The 20403-nt window shown below is 33.1% G+C and overlaps 1 protein-coding gene across 1 annotated transcript; it reads left to right on the forward strand.

The window, feature by feature from the left end:
* Positions 1-891: 891 nt before the first annotated feature.
* On the forward strand, positions 892-17605 carry Muc91C (Mucin 91C). Its single transcript, XM_068766883.1, has 4 exons — positions 892-954; positions 1112-1156; positions 15198-15264; positions 15475-17605. Exons 2-4 carry the CDS (start codon positions 1136-1138, stop codon positions 17253-17255), a joined length of 1869 nt encoding a protein of 622 aa, XP_068622984.1. The 5' UTR covers positions 892-954; positions 1112-1135; the 3' UTR covers positions 17256-17605.
* Positions 17606-20403: the final 2798 nt, after the last annotated feature.

A 20403-nucleotide genomic window follows, 5' to 3' on the forward strand; every position in this document is an offset into this window, starting at 1 on the left:
ATTCACACTTTTATAGCTTTTACATATATAACCTATCATCCCATATAGCAATATTGTTGAACTAACAGACAACTACAAGTATTAACTTATCTTAAAAGTCGCAAGAAGGAGCCGCATACATAATTTATTTTTCACAGTTTTTAAGACGAATGATAAGCATAAAAATTATTATTGACATTTTAAAAATTTAAAGGATTTAACACATCCTTTTCGAAGAAACGGTGGTCGAAAAAGGATCAAAGTCAATCTCCTTAATACAACAAAAATAGTTAGTTGATGTGTTTGTTGCATATATGTTTGTATTATAACAAAGGGCCTTGCAAGATATGTTAAGGTCTATATTATATTATATAAATATGGAGAAAAGTATTTAATTACAAAAGGACTTGGTATTAATACTGTCCACTTAAATTCATGTCATTCATGTTATATTTAAAAAAAGAATGTAATTTAAAATTTAACTGTCAATGAGAATAAAAAGAATATGTTACACACTCTTTATCTAAATTATATAAAAAAAGTCATCTGTAAGTACAGATTATATAATTTCATTAAAATCTATTACTTTCCTTAAGACTTTTAAACAAAAGTCGATACGGAATTCTTTAAATGTTTCATTATGTCATGAAGAGATTCCGCATCACCCTTCACTGGAACTATTCCGTATTTCCGATAGATTACATCGATCTTTGCCGAAATCGTTTACACTAAAAATAATGGTCCATTACGCGCTTTGTAAATTAGCCTGCTTTAATAGAATAACAAGTGAACGATACATGAAAAAAAAATACGTTGTGAGATGTATCGAGATGAGCGCTGGGGGGGCAGACATATATAGGAGAGATGCGGCCCATGACAGGTACCAGAGCGCAGTCGCGCATTCGACAAACACAGTTTCCCGCGCGAAATTTAATCTGTGATTATCTGTGCACAAGGAATCCGTTCCGTTTCACGGTGAGTTATTCTATACGGACCACACGCACGTTCGTAACGACATGCATTGTTATATTTATATCAATTCGGCGCGCTAATTTGCAATTATTAAAAAAGGTTTTATTATAACAATTTTTATGAGGTGATATAAATTAATAATATATCGAAATTGTTGCAGACCTCTGGCCGCTATCATTCCAAGATGGCATTCACGAAGACTTTGGTGAGTTACTTCATTATTATTTATGAAATAAATTAACTTTGATTTAAAAACAATTGAAATTTCTTTGAATCGACTTTAAAAAAAAAAACTTTAAAATTGGTCAAAGTAATTTTATATTACTTAATGCGATTCCGATTTTATAGATAGCCTAAATAAAACACTGAAAACATTAAATCTTTAATTATAAACAAAGATATATTTATAACTTATAAATTTACATTAATAATATACATCTTAATTTAATAATTAAATCACGTATTATTATAAATTCCGCAAACTCACTATTTGCATTAAACGAATGTTATTCTGTAGAAATTGCGTTTATTTGCACTTTATGCGATCGTGTACGTGACTTGTATTATCATTACCGCATTTTACATTATTTAAAAATAATACAGATTTATTTATATATCATTTATATTTATAATCTATATTTACTTAGTTATGCTTCACCAGGGATAATTATAAAAATATTGTAATTAAATAAAAAATATAACGTAAAAATAGACAGATAGATACTATAAAAATCTCTTTACAAAAGTTACATAAATAAGATGATAAAAGAATAAAAAGTATTTATAAAACAAACTAAACATATTCCTAACCCTGAAATTTAAAATAAAACTCCAAATCATATTCCAAATTCAATTTATAATAATTCTACACCGTTTTATTTTAAGAAAAAAAGATTCACAGATTAAAAATTAAATATCTATCATGATATAAATATATTTTAATGTCTGAAATAAATTTAAATTTACTTGTTATTAACAAAACAACAAAATGTAGTATATTTTTGTTGATTTATTTCAACAGAAAAATATTTTGTATTGTACGAGGAAATGTATGTAAAATACGCGAAATTTCACTGCGATCGACAGAGTAATGCAAAACAAATGCAAATTTAAAATGAAACGAAAATTAAAACAATCAGAATGGAACGCGAAGCATCCATTTAATTCTTACATCAAACGTTTCTCATCTTAATTTATTATTTAATAGTTACATTATCATAACCATAATCATAATGTATAATTGCATCTTCCCGCCAAACCTTTGTCTATCATACGTCATTAATTAACATTTTTGTTTAAGTTAATTGTTATATAATCTGTTGGTAAATCTATGTTTGTCTAATGTGAAAGGTAAATAGCTTCAATCCCAGAAAGAATCTTTTTTAGTTTTTTTTTTCAATTCGTCTTTATCCCTACTTTTTAATTCTATTTAAAAAAAAACTACTGTCATAATATGTACTCGTATCACATTTTATCAGTGAGACTTCCGATCATACGTAAATTACGATTGCTGGGATAAAATCTTATAATTCAAACTTTGTGGATTAATTATGGATTACTTTCACATTAAATCCAACTGCAAATCGTAATGATAATAGTATGGACTTATATATTATATAAGACTAAATAAAAAAAAATAGCATGAATTTTCTTCTTTTCTTTTAGTCGTTATATTTTTGATACATATTTATATACTTATATATATAAAGGCATGTGTATATATACTTATATGTATATATATATATATATATATATATATATATATATATATATATATATATATATATATATATATATATATGGTTTATTTTATGGTACACCTTCCGTAGATCTTTTTACATAAATTTTTTTACAATGTCATATTCATACTGAATTTTATATTATCACGTATTAATATTTTCATACCACACTATATGTTAATAATATACGCAAATAAATATATAACATTTTATATATAAAACTACCAGTTTAACCATGTTATTTTTATATGTATATATTAAATTATCCAATATTTGATATATTAAAAGTAATTTAAAAATGGAACAAGTCTCTTGGAATATTTTTTTTTTTATCTGTGCATATATAACTCTGCGGTTTTATTGTAAAACTGTATTACCTATGGTATATGATAGATTAACTGTCATTGTTTGATTTGATATATGAAAAAAATGTATTTATTAATATTTTCAAAGCGTCTGTTCAATGTATATATTAATTAAATCGGTTTTGATACATTCCATGCCATGTAGGGCGTATACGACCCCCGCTGCACTTTCCGTTCAGGCTATTTACAGTTCTCATTGAAAAACAAAGGTTCTTAAAAAATTAATTGTGGGGTCGAATATAGATGACTTCACATTACGTGTGCGTGTACGTAATGCGTATTAAAATTCATAACTTTTTCTCGCTAATTATAGCATTGCAGCATAAGTGTAAAGCGTATATCTTAAACGACTCTTTTTCATTTTTACGCCCCACGTGGCCTGAATGAAAAATTTTCAAAAATTTCCGTGGCACGGAGCGTGTTAAGGTTTCTTTTACCGAAAACCAGGCTATGTTTACAAATTTCGTATATTCCGGAATTGACCCGCTAGCGACCTCTACAATGCAATTTAGTTTCATTTATATTCAACATGCATTTGTCCTTGGACAATTTTATATCGTGCATGTGATTTTAAATGCCGCATTATTAATTCTATCTTTGATGCTAGAACAGTGTATCTTGACCCACTTTTTAGATATATTTATTGACTTTCTTTATGTAAAATGTGTAGTATTTTGCACATCTTGACAGATAACCTGCAAAATAAATTGTCATTTAAAATTCCCCTTAGGCTGCAATAGGCTGGTAATTTTTTTTCTTTTTGGTAGGACTGTCTATAACATTTGCCAAAGGTCTGTCAAAATATTGGAATATCATTTGGCTCAACCCAAACTATTTCAAAGGCATCAACTTTCGATTGGTCGATGTCATACTGCATTGGTTCTTTGCGACCTTTTTTTGCCAAAAACTTGACTCATCGTTCTAAAACCACCGTATTCGCCTGGTTTGAATCCGTGCGGCTTCTGACACGATTAAGGAGATAAAAACAGATCGAAAAAGGTCTTAAGGCTTTACCGGATAAAGACTATTTCGACTATTTCGAAGACAAAAAAAAAGTTAGCAAAAGTTCGTTTTATCGGACTGGGATTACTTTGAAGGGGATGACATTGATTTGGACGAATGAATAAAGAATTTATATCTTATTAACAAATTCACCTTCTTTTTAAACGGTTTTATTTAGTTCGACCCGTATGGAATTTATTTGGATCAAAATTAGAAATTGAAATTTAAGCACCTTCCCGTTGTCAGATTGATCTGAAATTTGGTAAACACATTTACTTTAGATGACAATACAATATAATAAAATCAATAACATTATAAATGCAAGCCACTGTCCACTATTGGACCTAGGCCCATATATTTTCTATACCTGTACGAAATGGTCTATTTAGTTTGCTTTAAAGAATTTTAATTATCCGAAAAACATCCCTTACTTGAACATAGTACAACCTTAAATGGATTAAATCCTCAAAAACTTACAATATACTGCTAGTAAATTTTTTCAGTTACTTTTCGACTTTTTTTTAGTGATTTTTGAGGTATTTCGATGTTTTATTATGAAGATAAAAGGTGGCGCTTGCTGATAATTGAATCAGCAGCTTCGTTGATAAAATTTATTGCATGATTTAATCATATCTGTATAACAAGAGAAGGTGTCCATTATCCCAACATTTAAGAGACAGTCCATAAATTTATATATATCTTCTTTATGTTTATTTGATATACTATTGTATATTAATGTACCGAATCGTGATGGTTACCAAATACAGTAACTCGTGAGCGTAGAAAGTGATCACACGTAACTGTGATGGACAAAGGTCAGGCTTGATCAAACACTTGTGGTTTACGCATGTAATGTGCTTGAATTTGAGGTCACTGACTATTTTTATTTCTAATACACCTTAAAACCGGTAAGAAGGTAAATTTAAAAAAAAAAAAAACTAATGTTTGTTATATAATTGGTTGTTTGTGATGTGTCATCCACTGATGGACTTAGACCTCCCCCTGGTGATGTCCAATAAGACCGCTTTTATTTTTGTAAAGGGTTTTTGAAAATCGATAATTTTTTCGACGTTGTTTATTTTCCATCACGGTCTTTGTCATGTATTCTATTCTTCTTTACAACACCGCACATTCCTCTGACTTCTTCTATACATCACCTTTCTTGCTTTTCATTCGAAGGTTTCGTTTAAAATCACAGTACAATTTATTTCTTGTCTTGGATAATATATCTTCTATTTATCTATGTAATTACAACGTGGGCGTGGGCTACCATCATATGCACCTTCTTTAAAGGCATTACGCAATGTAAGTCAGGTGAAAAAAAAAGTAACAATTTTTTTTTTATTAGCATAAAAGTGCATACAGCCATTGTTACAATTTAAATAATAAAAAAAAAAATAAACGTACCAAATGTCACATTATCTAAGTCGTGTCAGAAAAAAAAATAAAACACCGCCTTCCGGCGCGGAGATGCGCGTTTAGAAAGTTCTAAGAATGTCAAGGTCTTCGTTTAGTTTCCGCCAATGACGTAACCTAACGCGCACAGACCCGTTAAACTGACACTGCATATATTTGCGAACAATTTAAATCACCCGAATTACACAGACAATAAAGAGACTTATCTATTATTTTTGTAAGTACTTACAGGGTAATTGTTTACAAGTGTAAATGTGCTCAAACAGTAAGGTGTTATATGTAAAACCTTATTTAAAAATCAACGATTTCATAAATAATAAATAGCTTAATGATAACATAGTAATAAAAACAGTTTTCAAAATTATAATTACTGCATATAAAAATTAATTATTGTTGACTATATTTCTCTGCAGACCGTACTCAAAAAAAATTTATTATGACATATTTCAATTTGTTCTCTATACAGAGTGATTCTGAATAGATATTAAAACTTTTTGCACGAATTTTAACAAATGAGATATACGTCCAACCTTTTTAAAATTTTACACCTATAACGGATCTCACTTGCATGTCGTTTCTGGACAAAATTTAGTGGAATTAGTATTTTTAGTTCTATATTTTTACTGTGATTGCCAAAACATATCGTATCGTCATACGTCATATTTTATTCCAAAATCCTTATTTAATTAAATTTAGGCCATTGTTTCCCAAAGTTGGGCTCTCGCCCAGAGTGCAATTTGATTGTTAAAAAGAACAATTCGAAAAAGGGTTCGTTCACAAGTTCTTCATAAGAATTTTAAAATAGGGCTTGGTAAAAAAAGGTTGAGAGACACTGTTTTAAGCGAAGAACCACAGATCGACTTGCATTATTTCCTAATATATTTAATTTTTCTCATCATGTCAATGATAAGACGTCCACTGATAGACGGACATACACATTCCCCATAGATTTGTAATAGAACTGGACAGATTATATATAGTGTCTTCCAATGACTTTTACAATGTCATCTGTCTACATGGTGGACATCCCACGCTGCAGTTGTCCATCCGTGGCCGATACTAAGCCTTAAGATCCCACGGCCAGCTCTGTGCTATTTGACCTGCCTGCTGCTACTTCAGCCAATTCGCTGAGATATGTCAGCAATTTATGTTCGTCTATACATTTCCTTGTTGCTGATTGGATCACGTAGAGAAATCCTGAACATGAATATTTCGATGGCTCCTTGTGCATCTGTGAACTTGCCATAAAATAAAAAAAAATATTTATCAAATAAGCTTCCATTGGTTGCATTGATCTATATATAAAATGAATGTCTGTCCGTATGTCTTTTATAGAATCGTAAACTATGCATTTGATCATGTGATAATCTTCAACAGAGTTATTGTACATCAGTCAACGAAAGTTTCTAAGTTGGTATGACACCAATTATCGACAGATGGCACGACTGTCATTATAATGAATCTCATATTTTTCCGTGACAGTTCATGTCAAAATAAATCAATAAATAGTCATTAATAATACGTCACTAAAATGTCACTTCCCTTAATAATTGATCGCATTAAAACTTGCTTGTCATAAAAAGAAAATTTATAAATTTTTTTTATAAATAAAAAGCAGCAAAATTTCTCAAATAATCAATTCACGTGATTAATGTCATCTAAATCTAAATAGAATTTCAAACGAATTGAAACCGTATACAAAATATATATTTACGCGGGAATTATGCGCTATGAGGCCACAGATAATAAAACACGCTTGCGAACCACAGACACACTAATCAACGCTGTCTATAGGACGAAAAGTCTATAAAAACGTCAATTGAAACTTACCCGTGTGATACTGAACTAGATTCAAGATAGAAAGAAATAAGTAGCTCGTAAGAATTTAGCATAATTTTTCTTGTACACGATTATATGATATGATTTAACAATACAATAGATTTCCCATTGCAGTAATATTCAAGGAGTCATATATTTAGTCTGTAACACAGTTTCTGTTTGCTAAACTATAATCTTTCACTGAATAATTGAATATTTGATATATAAAACATATTTTTTGTCTGTCACTTCATTCATACATTTATTTATGTCGGCCGATAGAGCTCCACTATAAAGCTTTCAACAAAGATCAAGACTATATCTTGAACTGCCCTCAACCAGCGATCATTCTTAAACTTAAATATAATATAAGATAAAGAAATGTAAAATTAAGGAACGAAGTGAGGAATAAAACGATGGAATATACAGGGAAAGGTAGAAAGAACATAACATGAATGAAAGAAGAGCGCGGAAGTAAAAGTATTATATGAGTTTGTCATTGTCATATTAAAAGAAAATAAAAGTCCCTGTCCCATAAATAAGATAGGGATACGACAGGCCCCTAATAGCGAGGGCCAAAAAAAACTTTAGCTGTAAAAAGTACCAATACGTTCTGATTTGAAAATAACCCACAACACTTAGACGAGATTTTTATAATATCAATTTTAACACGTATTTATGAGGCAGTATGGCAATTCATTCCCAAGTTTTATTATCTTACTTAAAAATAATTAAATCAATAATTTTTACAAAGTTTGTTAAAGATACTTTTTGAATTTAATACATGATTCTTCAATGATATTATATAGATGTGTGTAAAACAGTGCACATCTGCCAACAAAGGATAAAGATATTATTAATTTATTCAACATTGAAACTTTTAACACTTACTAATCCTCAACTTTTTGTTATTTCATTTTATTGGAGACTTTAATTTGCTTCATAAGGTGTTATAGTTGTAGAGAAGAAACAGGAAGTAACTTCGCAACATATCTTTTAATAAAGTTTAATAACACAGATTTATATATATAGCCTAAATGAAATTAAAATTGTCGGCAAAATCACTGCCATGGAATCTTAACATTTAAATATTCGTTTATTGAATAATTAGATTTAGAGGTTGCTAATTTTATGGAGAATATTTGGCTTAGTGTTTTGAGTCCTTACTCGGTTATTTTTACACACATAAATATTTTTGTATATATATTAACATCAAAATAATTTCAAACGTAGTCCGGCCGAGTCAAAAAAATTTTAGAATTTTTAAAAAGGAATCCTATGAAATGTTTTTTTTTATAACTACACAAATGTTTTCTACTCGGTTCACCTTAATGGAATGACTTCGCTGAAAACGTATCCATTTATTTCACCTTCGAGGCTACCGTGTGGCAAATATTGTTAGCATTTATTTTCTTCTTTTTATTTCTATTTTAACAAAATTGTTCAATATTGTTACAAAAATATTAACAATAAAAGGACAGTCAGACAATTAAAAAATCATGATAACAAAAATCTAAAGCTAATATTTAAAATTAGAATTTTATGACGTTTATTTGATTCGCGTCACAAAATGGCGGGCTTCGAAATTCAAAAGCAGGTTACAGATATAAAAAGAATAATTTATTACTTAATTTATGCAAACGATTAAAATATGTCAATATTAGATCCTTAACAGAAAATTTCTATAGTTTTTTTTTAATAATAATAGTCGGCTGTTATTATTTATTTAAATGATGGCAATTAGTGACATAATATCACGTGCCGTCAACAAGCTTGTATTACGAAAGTGAAAACATAACGACCGTTTCTACATTCGCTATTTACATTGACTTCTGTGTTATGCAGTACTTTATCGCTAACGGTAGTAAAACAGCTATGGATGTATTATTTTATCGTGTGTCATCTAGATGAAATCCGTTGATGGTCGACCTGTTTTTAAGTGTGCACATGTCATGCTTTTGTTAGACATTTTTTTATAATAGCAACACTTTCTACAAAATACATCTTCACCGAGTTTATGTCATATGTATTATTTAGGAAGTGAATGACGTTTAAGAACGTAGGTCATTTCTAATGATAAATTTTTTTGTGACCTAAAAAATAGATTTTTAAAAGATCGTAGTAGAATGCTGCATGTTTAAGATAAATGACTTCGAGATGATCATTGCGTCTTTCAAGTTTTTAGACGTAAGCGGACTAAACGACCTTAGTAATGACATTATTATGCAACGAACGGAGGAAACGAATGAAAAACATATTCCGTTCTGTATTCGAAAGTGTCATGGCGGCAGAGGCGTGTTCCGTGTGATGAGTATACGGAGTAGACTTCCTGGCAAAGAATTCGTGAGAATATCGGGATATAAGTAGATAAAACCTTTGAATCGCTTGATTTAATCTTCAATTGTAACATTTATCTAATGATTCCGTTACAAATGCGCAAGTTAAGTATGGAGTCGACTTTTATACATCGGAACAACATTGCAAACATCCGATTATCTGATATTTTCGCACTGATCGAAACCTCTATGGCTTGCGACATTAAATAGATCTTATTTATCACCTATTGATATACTTGTACAACTAAAACTGTATCCAATTTAAACTTTATCTTCACGGTATAGAATTCATTTTTGACAATTCGTTTAATAACAAATTTCCTGGACGACTTTTATTTATGATCGTCATCTGTGGTATGATTTATGATGCAAGAAATATATATATGCTCTATGCTATATATGTTCTTTATGCTACACTAAAGTTTTTTAGGTAAATCAAACGCATAGAATTATAGAAGGCAAGAATAGTTTCTTCCTGATCATAATTTTAATATATTACTAACCTAACTTATAATGGCAACATTTAATTCAATCTTTAAATCCGTGTCACGCGTGTAATTAAATTAAAAATATTTAAAATTTTACTCTTATCATTTTTTATGATTATTATGTCAATACTAAGTTGATAAGTCTATATTTCATTTCAAAAATATTTTCTTAATAATGCAAAGCTTTCCCGCGTAAACATGGCGCGTATTCGGACGCCATATTTAAATAAATTTACATATCCTAATGGCGGCCGACAAATGCATTGTTCGCTTTGCGACACCCCGACGCGGCTCTCATCTCCAACGTTGATTACGCGAATCTTAAGAAATATAAATATCTCGTTTGCGAAACACCATATAGCCTCACAGACAATAGGTTACCAGAACTTAACAGATACTTCTCACAATATTCGCGATATGTGACACAGATTAAACAAACTTTAATATTAACAATTTATACGTCTCGATTTATATTCTACAATAATATGAAAAATAATAATTTTTTTTTATGTATCACAAAGCAATGGTTTGATATGGTCAAATGGTCAAATCTCAGCAGTATCATGTTTAATATGCATTCGTCTCATATGCCTCCCTCAAAGGTATCTATGGTGGATTGGCAATCGCAGTGTGGTATTATGGTACGCAACCTTATATAATATGTGGGTTGTTATAACCAAGTCGCCAAAACCTACCTATGGTGGGATATGTCATAATCGCCACAATGTGTGGTATTATGGTACGCAGAGGACGCTGCTACCCATCATCTAGAAACTTCTTTATGAGCATTTGCAATGCTATATATTTATGCACAAATTGTGAATTATATATATACATATATATATATATATATATATATCTCTTCGGGAATTGAAGCCACGACCTACGATCGCAAGTTTTAATCCCCTACCGCAGGACTACCACTGTTCTCTATGTAATGCATAAATAATATACTTTAAAAAAGAAAATAGATATTTTTTTAAAAAGGTGAATTTAAAATCGATTCATTTTCGAGCATTTTCCGCATTCAGTAAACTTAGTGTTAATATTATGATACAAACCTACGAATAATCGCTTCCAATCGATTTCTCTTTGGCATTGTTTTAATTACTAACAAAGCATAAAAAAACTTTTGTTCGCAAGTCTTTGAGAAAACTATTGTAGATTGCTCTAGTACCATTCTTTGAAATCCATTTCTATTAATTAAATTTCTGTCAACATAAATAATAAGATATATATAAACAGTATATTTTTACATGGATTAAAAATTCGTTTTAATTAAAACATTGATACAGTAACATATTAAAGACAATTGCATTTCACAGTAACGTATTCATATATTTTAGTACATCTGAGCATCTTTGTGTTTATGGTTTTTATCTATGGTTTAACACTATATCATAATTAGGACTCCTATCACAAACAATTAAATGTCACCCGCGATTTAGTCCGCATGGAATTCGTCACAAAAAATCTTTGTGTATTTAATTTTTTTTTAAATATGTAAACCCGACATGAATGACATAATTTACGTAAATTCATATGTCATCCACAACACGAAACGTCATCATTCGTTCGCTTTTTTGGTTTCAATTTAAATCGGCTTGAGCTGTCAACACAATATAAAAAATTAATTGTAATGACAGTGGCGCCATCTATGTAAAATAATTTATACCAACTTAGAAACCTTCGTGAGCTCATGCACAATAACTTTGCTCAAGTCTAGCCCATAATAAAACGCATAGTTTAAGACCTATAAAGGACATACAGAAAAACATTCATTTTTATATATAGATTCTGCAAGTCATCGACCAATCACCTGAATTGTGTCTAAAGTAACAATCGGTTACGAATGATTTGTTAAAAGCTATTCCATAACCGAACATTACCGGAACACGTAATGAGACTTTATTTAATTATGAATAACCTTTCCTTATTTTCGAATCGCTTGAGATGCATTACGTGTGTTCACATTTATAATCTACGTCTATTTCGTAACTTTTTAATTCCATAAAGACAGAAGAAATGTGTGTCCTATTTTTTTAAAATCGGAAGTGACGTTTGTTTATATTAAAAAGGTGAATTTTTGCTCATTTTTCACCAAGAAGGTTTAATTAAACCTTTTATACCTATTTTCAATTTCTTTGTGTAAAGTATTCATTATTGAAATACGATATGTCTTCTAGCACATTTAGATGCCATCCAAATTTCGAAAAACATAACTTTATTTATTATATCTGAAGTTACTAACAGCAAATGAACTATACATTCACACCTTTCATTATTTTACACCTATAATAAATCATCCTGTACATGGAGCATATAAAGGTTGCAGTAACGAAATAGAACCAACACTATATACTCCAATATATCCAGAAAACAAAGCAGCGCAGGTCACGTTATCAGAAGTCCAATATCAGAGGCACAGAGATAGCATCTGTCCACAGGTTTTGATTCACGAATTCTATGCATATTAACTATTTACTGCATTCAAATCCAGAACTGTACACGCAGACACATGTACATACAGTATTACTGTATTGATTGAATTGAAATGAAAATATTCTACCTAACCATCAACATTTAACAAGACAATTAAAAATAGTTACAAATGATCTGGAGTTATAAAACTCGAGTTCCTGTTGATCGCTTCATATTATCAATAGAAACATCATCATCTCTAACATAGGATAGAAGAAAAATATAAGAAATAAATGCAAGATTAAAAACCGGTAAAATATTGAAAATAGGAAATTCCATCAATTCGAAATTCCTTCTTTCAAGTGAGATAGATCTTACAGGATCTTATGAAATGTCAATCATATATACATGTATGTGTAAGAGTATTTATTTTACCACCACGCTAGGAATGTAGATATGCGTCAAGAAGATGCGACAAAAAACTCGACAAAACATTTTTTTTAAGCCTAGAAGATTACATTATGTACATTACAAGGTGTATTATATTTCGTAAGCAGATGGAAGCATACCTGATTTAAATATTCCTTAATTGTGTCAATAACAATTATGATCTGAAGTTTATGTGTGAGGATTTAGAAGCTAGCTTATGATAAAAGTAAGCATCAAGAAAGAACTACAAGTATATTCCAGGTCACCCATAGACGAACACTAGAAAAAGATTAGAATAAAACTCGTACACACAGAAAACAGACGTAATAATTGAAACAGTTCAAGGAATCAAATTATAATTAAATGATACTTCTACAATAGAATAGTAAAGTAGAAAGCTGTGAGATAAGTGAAAGATCTTGTCCGCCGTCATTAGCATTTGGCAAGGCGGTCAAAGAGGCGGTACATCTTTAGGCAGATAAAGATCGTGTTTAGAGACTCGAAAGCTATAGGATTTGAATTCGGTCCACGCGCCGCTCGTCCTCGGCGCGAGGTGAGACGGCGCTTCCCCAGCGAACGCTTTACGTGGCTTGCCTACTGAGCCAAATCGTCCCCAATTAGCAGTTTAACTACTCAACAGTTAAGTTTCTACGTGATTTGCTCGAGAAACACAACTTTCATCGAGTTCATGCTCCCCCGATGTCAAGGCAAGAGGCAGAGCAAGTTATTAAACTTGAAAAAGATCATTGTGCAACTAAACATTTCAAAATTTATAACTTCATCCATCAATCTACTGTAAATCGGGCCCATCCATCATAACCCTGACCATATGTACCTATACAATAGTCCCATCTATATAATAGTTAGTTGTATTTTAAAAAGTTTAAAGTACATAGACGAAAAATTATGTTTGACCCAACCATCGCATCTCTTAAAAGTTATACAGACAAATTTGCTAAAAATTGTAACATATGTACCTATAGTATAGTCTATGGTATTGTAAAAAAATTAAATATCATAAATCAAAAATTATATGTCTGACCCAACCTTCGCATCTCTGAAAAGTTATACAGACAAATTTGCTAAAAATTGCTACGAATTGTAACAATACCATAGACTATTATAGGTACATAACCTATAATAGTCTATGGTATTGTAAAAAAATTAAAGATCATAGATCAAAAAATTAAACTTTGGAATCAACTATCACGACTGAAAAAGCATTTAGACAAGTAATTCTAGAAATTTGACCAGAAGATATTCTTAAACATTTATTTAATCTGAAGTTTTTTGGATTTTTAAAGGGATCATTTTTTACATCAAAATCATTAATCGAAGATTTTCAATGTAAATACCTATTACAAATAAATTAAAAAAATTAAAAACTCATATTTATTCCAAATGTTAAAAGCATATTAAATGTCGATCACAGTATCTACACTAGAGACATTAAATTTACCGCCTACTTTGCTGCAGTTGATCCTATTTTCTTACGTAAACCTTATTCTAGGTACAACGTGGGAACATATAGCGAACTATACATGCATGCTTAGACGATACTTAGATCCGTTACAATGTGTTTTGTGTACCGTAGATAGTTATAGATAATATCGATAGAACATTTGCTGAGAACATAAATGAATCTGAGGAATCTTATTTACAATATAGGTTTATATCCTTCTCCTTGCGATGTATCGCTCATTACTGAAGATGACTTGGAAAAGTGACTTTGGAAAGTTTATATTGCAAAATCTGTTACAGTCTTTGATGGTGTTTATTGTTTAGATTATTGTGGTATCGAACATATTAATGACTTGATCATTACTAGTGATGAAAAGTGTTTCAAAGCTATCACCGCTTTTCCTAGCAATGATTCGGACTATCATTCTTATTGCAATCTAGACCTTAGCCTCTTGTTCTAAAATCGTTCAAGGTTCACCTGTTCACCAGTAGCGAACGCATTGATCCGTGGTATGGTCAGCTGATAACTTAATACCGCAAACAATATTAAGTTACATTGTGAATTGATATCTTCTCAAGTTGTCCAATATCTATTTGTTTTACCAACCTTTACTAAATCTACTCTAACAAGATATATTTTTAAATAAGTGTTGCTTAGTATGCGATAGACTAAGAAGTTACCTAATATTATTAATTTTAATATGTAGTACTTCGAATTTTGAAAATGAATTTGCTCTAAAAACACTTTAAGATAATTTTATTTCTTTTCAGTTAATAGCATGCCTGCTTGCAGCCGTAGTCGCTACCAGTCCACCTCGGAAAAATCATAAGCGTGATGGTAAGTCCCGACTATCACTACAAAAACTTCTCTTTTTGAAATATTTACAAAAATTTTCTTCTAAATCATTTCAAAATTAAATTATTTGACTTACGATATTTGTCAGACTTTTAGTGTTGTTATAAATATGGCTTTCTAAATTAAAATACAAATTTAGAACTAAAAGTGGCAATAAATCCTAAAATAAATCAAATATAATTTTAATTACAGCGCCTCTGAGCTCTTCTTACTTACCACCGAGAGGCGGCGGGAAGCCATCATCTTCGTATGGAGCGCCAAGGCCATCAAGTAACTATGGTGCACCTAGACCGTCTTCTAGTTACGGTGCCCCATCATCAAGCTACGGAGCCCCGTCCTCTGGTTCTCAAGGTGGATTTGCACCATCTAGTTCATACGGAGCTCCCTCATCCAGCTACGGTGCACCATCATCAGGCTCTCACGGAGGTTCTGGCCCATCAAGCTCATACGGAGTTCCCTCATCGAGCTACGGCGCTCCATCATCAGGTTCCCATGGTGGATCCGGGCCTTCTAGCTCATACGGTGCCCCATCATCAAGCTACGGTGCTCCATCATCGGGATCTCACGGTAGATCTGGACCCTCAAGCTCATACGGCGTTCCCTCATCGAGCTACGGCGCTCCATCATCAGGTTCCCATGGTGGATCCGGGCCTTCTAGCTCATACGGTGCCCCATCGTCAAGCTACGGTGCTCCATCATCAGGATCTCACGGTGGATCTGGACCCTCAAGCTCATACGGCATTCCATCGTCAAGCTATGGTGCCCCGTCATCGGGCTCTCACGGCGGATCAGGACCATCTACCTCTTACGGTGCTCCTTCTTCAAGTTATGGTGCCCCGTCATCTGGTTCTCACGGTGGATCTGGACCATCTAGCTCATACGGAGTTCCTTCTTCAAGTTACGGCGCACCATCATCCGGCTCTCATGGTGGATCTGGACCCTCAAGCTCATATGGAGCTCCTTCTTCTAGCTACGGCGCCCCATCATCAGGCTCTCATGGTGGGTCTGGACCCTCAAGCTCATATGGAGTACCTTCTTCAAGTTATGGAGCCCCTTCATCTGGTTCTCATGGAGGATCTGGACCATCTAGCTCTTATGGTGCCCCTGTCAGACCACCAGCGACTAGCTATGGTGTGCCAACAGGACCTTCGACTACTTACGGCGCACCTAAGCCATCAAGTTCATACGGAACGCCATCCAGCTCCTACGGCGCACCTTCGAGTCAAGGAAGCAGCGGCGGTAGTGGTTTTGGAGGCAGCGGTTTCGGCGGTAGCGGATTCGGAAGCAGCGGCCCATCTTCCAGCTATGGTGCTCCTTCCGTTTCGGCACCTTCTTCGAGCTACGGTGCACCTTCTAGCTCTTATGGTGCTCCATCTAGCAGCTACGGTGCCCCAAGTTCCGGCGGGTCTGGCGGTTCTGGTGGATATTCCTCAGGCGGTCACGGTTCTGGCGGACAAGGCTCCGGTGGTTATTCGTACAGCGGTGCTGGAGGATACTCATCCGGTGGATCAGGCGGTTACTCTTCTGGCGGATCCAGTGGCTTCTCTTCTAGCGGTTCAGGAGATTATTCAGGCAGCTCAGGTGGATACGCTTCCGCAGGCTCTGGTGGTTACTCCTCTGGTGGATCAGGAGGTTACTCCTCCGGCGGATCCGGTGGATACGCTTCTAGCGGATCCGGTGGTTATTCATCAGGCGGATCCGGCGGCTACGCTTCTAGTGGATCTGGGGGCTATTCTTCTGGCGGATCCGGCGGCTACTCCTCCGGCGGATCTGGTGGTTACTCGTCAGGTGGATCCGGGAGCTACGCTTCTAGCGGATCAGGTGGTTACTCCTCTGGCGGATCAGGTGGTTACTCGTCCGGCGGATCTGGTGGCTACTCGTCTGGCGGATTTGGTGGGTCTGGTGGTCATGGCTCAGGCGTTCCAGCTACAATCAACCAAAGCTACGACTCCAGCGGTGGTTACGTGTATTAAATATCTTCTATTTTAGTGCTTAGAATACCGCAGTCAGCGTTTGGACTGCCCTGGGCAGCCTGCAACTAAGATTTATTGAGTGTCATATCGCATAACCTTATGGTATTAAAATCACTAGATTTCTAGTTAAATGAAAAGAAAACAATTGTTTTTTGTATAAGGTCAAATATTCATAAGCCTGAAGTATTACTCCAATAGCTACATAGGTTGGTTCGTCTGTATGTTACCAGCTATTAGTCTCTCTATGTAAAGTCTACAGCACTTCAAAAGCTGTCGCTCCTTAGATGATAGTGATGAGTATTAATTTTAATTTAATCATAATAAAGACAATGTACAAAAACTAGTTTAAGTTCAACCATTTTTTTATAAATAAACAAATTGTTATTAAATCTGATATCTTTTATTGCCATAAATCGTTACGCTTCCATTTTTGAACACATATTTTTTAACAAATACATTGCACACTTCATGTTTTTTGATCCAACGAGATCCATCATCAGGCTCCCATGGTGGATTTGGACTGTGTGGATTCTTACTGTGTATCTGGAAGTATCGTAAGAGATCCAAAACTTTAAATATCACTTTCGTCCAATATTATCTCTAATAAACTTTCTAAGTTATCATGTCCTTTAGCTAACTTTAATAATATTCATACCAGATGATTGTACATCTGTAGAATTAACTAGGCAGTATATATATCTGCACATAAACGTGCATATAATTACATACATTACTATACACATATGAAAAAATACCTTTTTTTATGTTTTTTTTTACTTTGTTAAATTCCACGCGAACGCAGTCGCGGGGTACAGCCAGTAATAAATAAAAAATTCCTAGTATGCCATTCATATAGTAAATGATCGATCCACATCTAGTGCGGTGCTATACGATGTTCCATAATACAATATTTACATACAATCATTCGTCTCACTGTCCCTGTAATTTGACTACCTACAGAGCCTGTAAACTAGGTCACGATAAAACTAACATACTGCTTAAGAAAAGGACCAATATTTAGCCACTTCCGCACATGCAGTGGTAGTCGTACAACAAAGTGCACCGCCCGCCAGCCCGCTGATAAATGCGCATGCGGCTAACAATGCGAATTACACAACTACCACCGCCAAATTACTCAACACGTGTTTCACTTCTCCACGGGGCATCTTCAGGAGTTATGCCACTACCACTGCATATGCGGAAGAGGCTAAATATTGGTCCTTTTCTTACTTAGATACCGCTAGCTCGCTGATAAATAAAAAATACTTAGGATGGACTTCCGCAAGGTAACGCCTGATTCCATTTTCCATTTTACATACTGCTGTTCGGCGGTGGCTTTTTGCCAGGTAACGAAAAATAGAAGGAAGAAGGATTATACAATTATAAAAAAGTTGTATAAATGATTGAAGGTTATAGGTGCAAATGCTTTAAAAACTTGATCATATATGTCAATTAATTTGTAGTACTATTTAAAAATCAAATCAGAAATAATAAAGAACGGAAGGATATTTAAGCAAAGAAGAGTTATTTTAAATATAGATTACTACATATTAAAATTTACTATTTTTTTACTATCTTTTCCTGGAGATTTTGTACTACTAGAAGCAATAGGACTGTCGCATTGTAATTGCCTGTTGCATCTCCTTGAGCGAATATATGCCCTCATACATCTAGGGCTTACACCACATCTATTAGGTATTTTGAATCATTTAATGTGTTGTATAAGTCAAAAGGAAGAATGCCAGAAGAACCAAATGTGTTGTAGATAAATAAGCAGTACACCAATACTCACTTTGCGTCGTGGTTACGTTCCAAAAAACACGACGCAAATTGAAACGCCGCAAATTGAATTAAGATTTTTTATAGCAAACCATGTAAAGATCGAAGATAGATTCCAGGGTCACGAAAATACTACTTTTTAAAAAGAAAATTGAACAAAGTAAACATTCAAAATACAAAAATAATATACCTCTGCCAATAAATAAATTGGAATAATATTTAATTTTTTTGTAACCAGATACAACACGTAAAAATTTATTATTCTCTTTTAAAAAAATCACAACACACTACATTATAACACACTACGTAATTGAAACTGAACTCTTCCAATATGGGCAAAACAAAGTGAAAATAAAACTGTATTGAAATTGCGTTAATTTTTAGTTAAAAAGGGATTCCCTGAGTTTTGATGGCATGGCGCAATAAGAAACAAAAGTGTTGCCATCCTTTAGATTTTTTTTTAAATTCACGACTTGAAACCAAAATAATGCAACCTCGAAAATTTTATGACACTAAGTGAAAATTAGTACTAATTAAGCAGCGACGCAACTTTGAAAAAACCTATTAAACAAACGTCGCAAAGAGAGGTATTGGTGTATAAAAACAATCTAAAAGAACTGACGAAAAATGTTTCAAAAAGTCGTAATTTTTATAAGTAGAAAGATCTTTAATAAACTGCTACAAAGTTTGATATCTTGCCGATACAAAAGAGGAAAATTTTAACTTGCCTTATAAATAAACTTTTCTATAAAGTGTTTAAGTTTAAATGATGTGCTCTTGTCGACTTCTCAATAATGTACTTCGCCTGTTTTGCGAAATTTTCTTCTATAGTTATAAACTTGTTACTTCTATTCAAGTTAAAAACTCCTTTACTGACAATATTTTTACACATCGAACAGATTTTATAAAACGCTGACAGGAAAAAATTATTGGTTTTACTTAACACTAATCAAACCAACACACAAGTACATATTTCTACCACAGCGGCTCAAATGATCCGACTCTATTTCCTGCTATATATTAAATAAGGTTGTTAGGAAGGAAATAAAAATTAAATTTAATAATAGACAGGTGAGAAAAGTCGTATAATAACTGAAGATTAATTAGTTATAATGTTTAGTCATTATTTATTCCTATGTCTTCAAGATAGGGCAGAGGGCGTCCACAGTACGTCGCCATCCCGAGCGGTCTTGAGCCTCGCGCTTTACTTCGCTCCACGTCATTCCAACTGCCTTCACTTCTGATCGTCCGCCGCCAGGTTTGCTTTGGGCGGCCACGTCTTCGCTTTCCTTGAGGATTCCATTCTAGGGCTTATCTAGGTATGTGATCAGGGTCCCTGCGAAGCGTGTGGCCTATTCAGTTCCACTGC

This window comes from Battus philenor, unplaced genomic scaffold (genome assembly GCF_028537555.1).
Source record: "Battus philenor isolate CCGP_79_NKW_IND1 unplaced genomic scaffold, ilBatPhil1.0.hap1 SCAF_10, whole genome shotgun sequence".
NCBI classification, from domain to species: Eukaryota; Metazoa; Arthropoda; class Insecta; order Lepidoptera; family Papilionidae; genus Battus; species Battus philenor.

Bases quoted from the DNA above. Each gene is read 5' to 3' on its own strand.
- Muc91C (XM_068766883.1), top strand. From the start codon at position 1,136: ATGGCATTCACGAAGACTTTG. The intron at 1,157-15,197 runs GTGAGTTACTTC...ATTTCTTTTCAG, and splicing joins TGGCATTCACGAAGACTTTG to TTAATAGCATGCCTGCTTGC. The intron at 15,265-15,474 runs GTAAGTCCCGAC...TTTTAATTACAG, and splicing joins GAAAAATCATAAGCGTGATG to CGCCTCTGAGCTCTTCTTAC.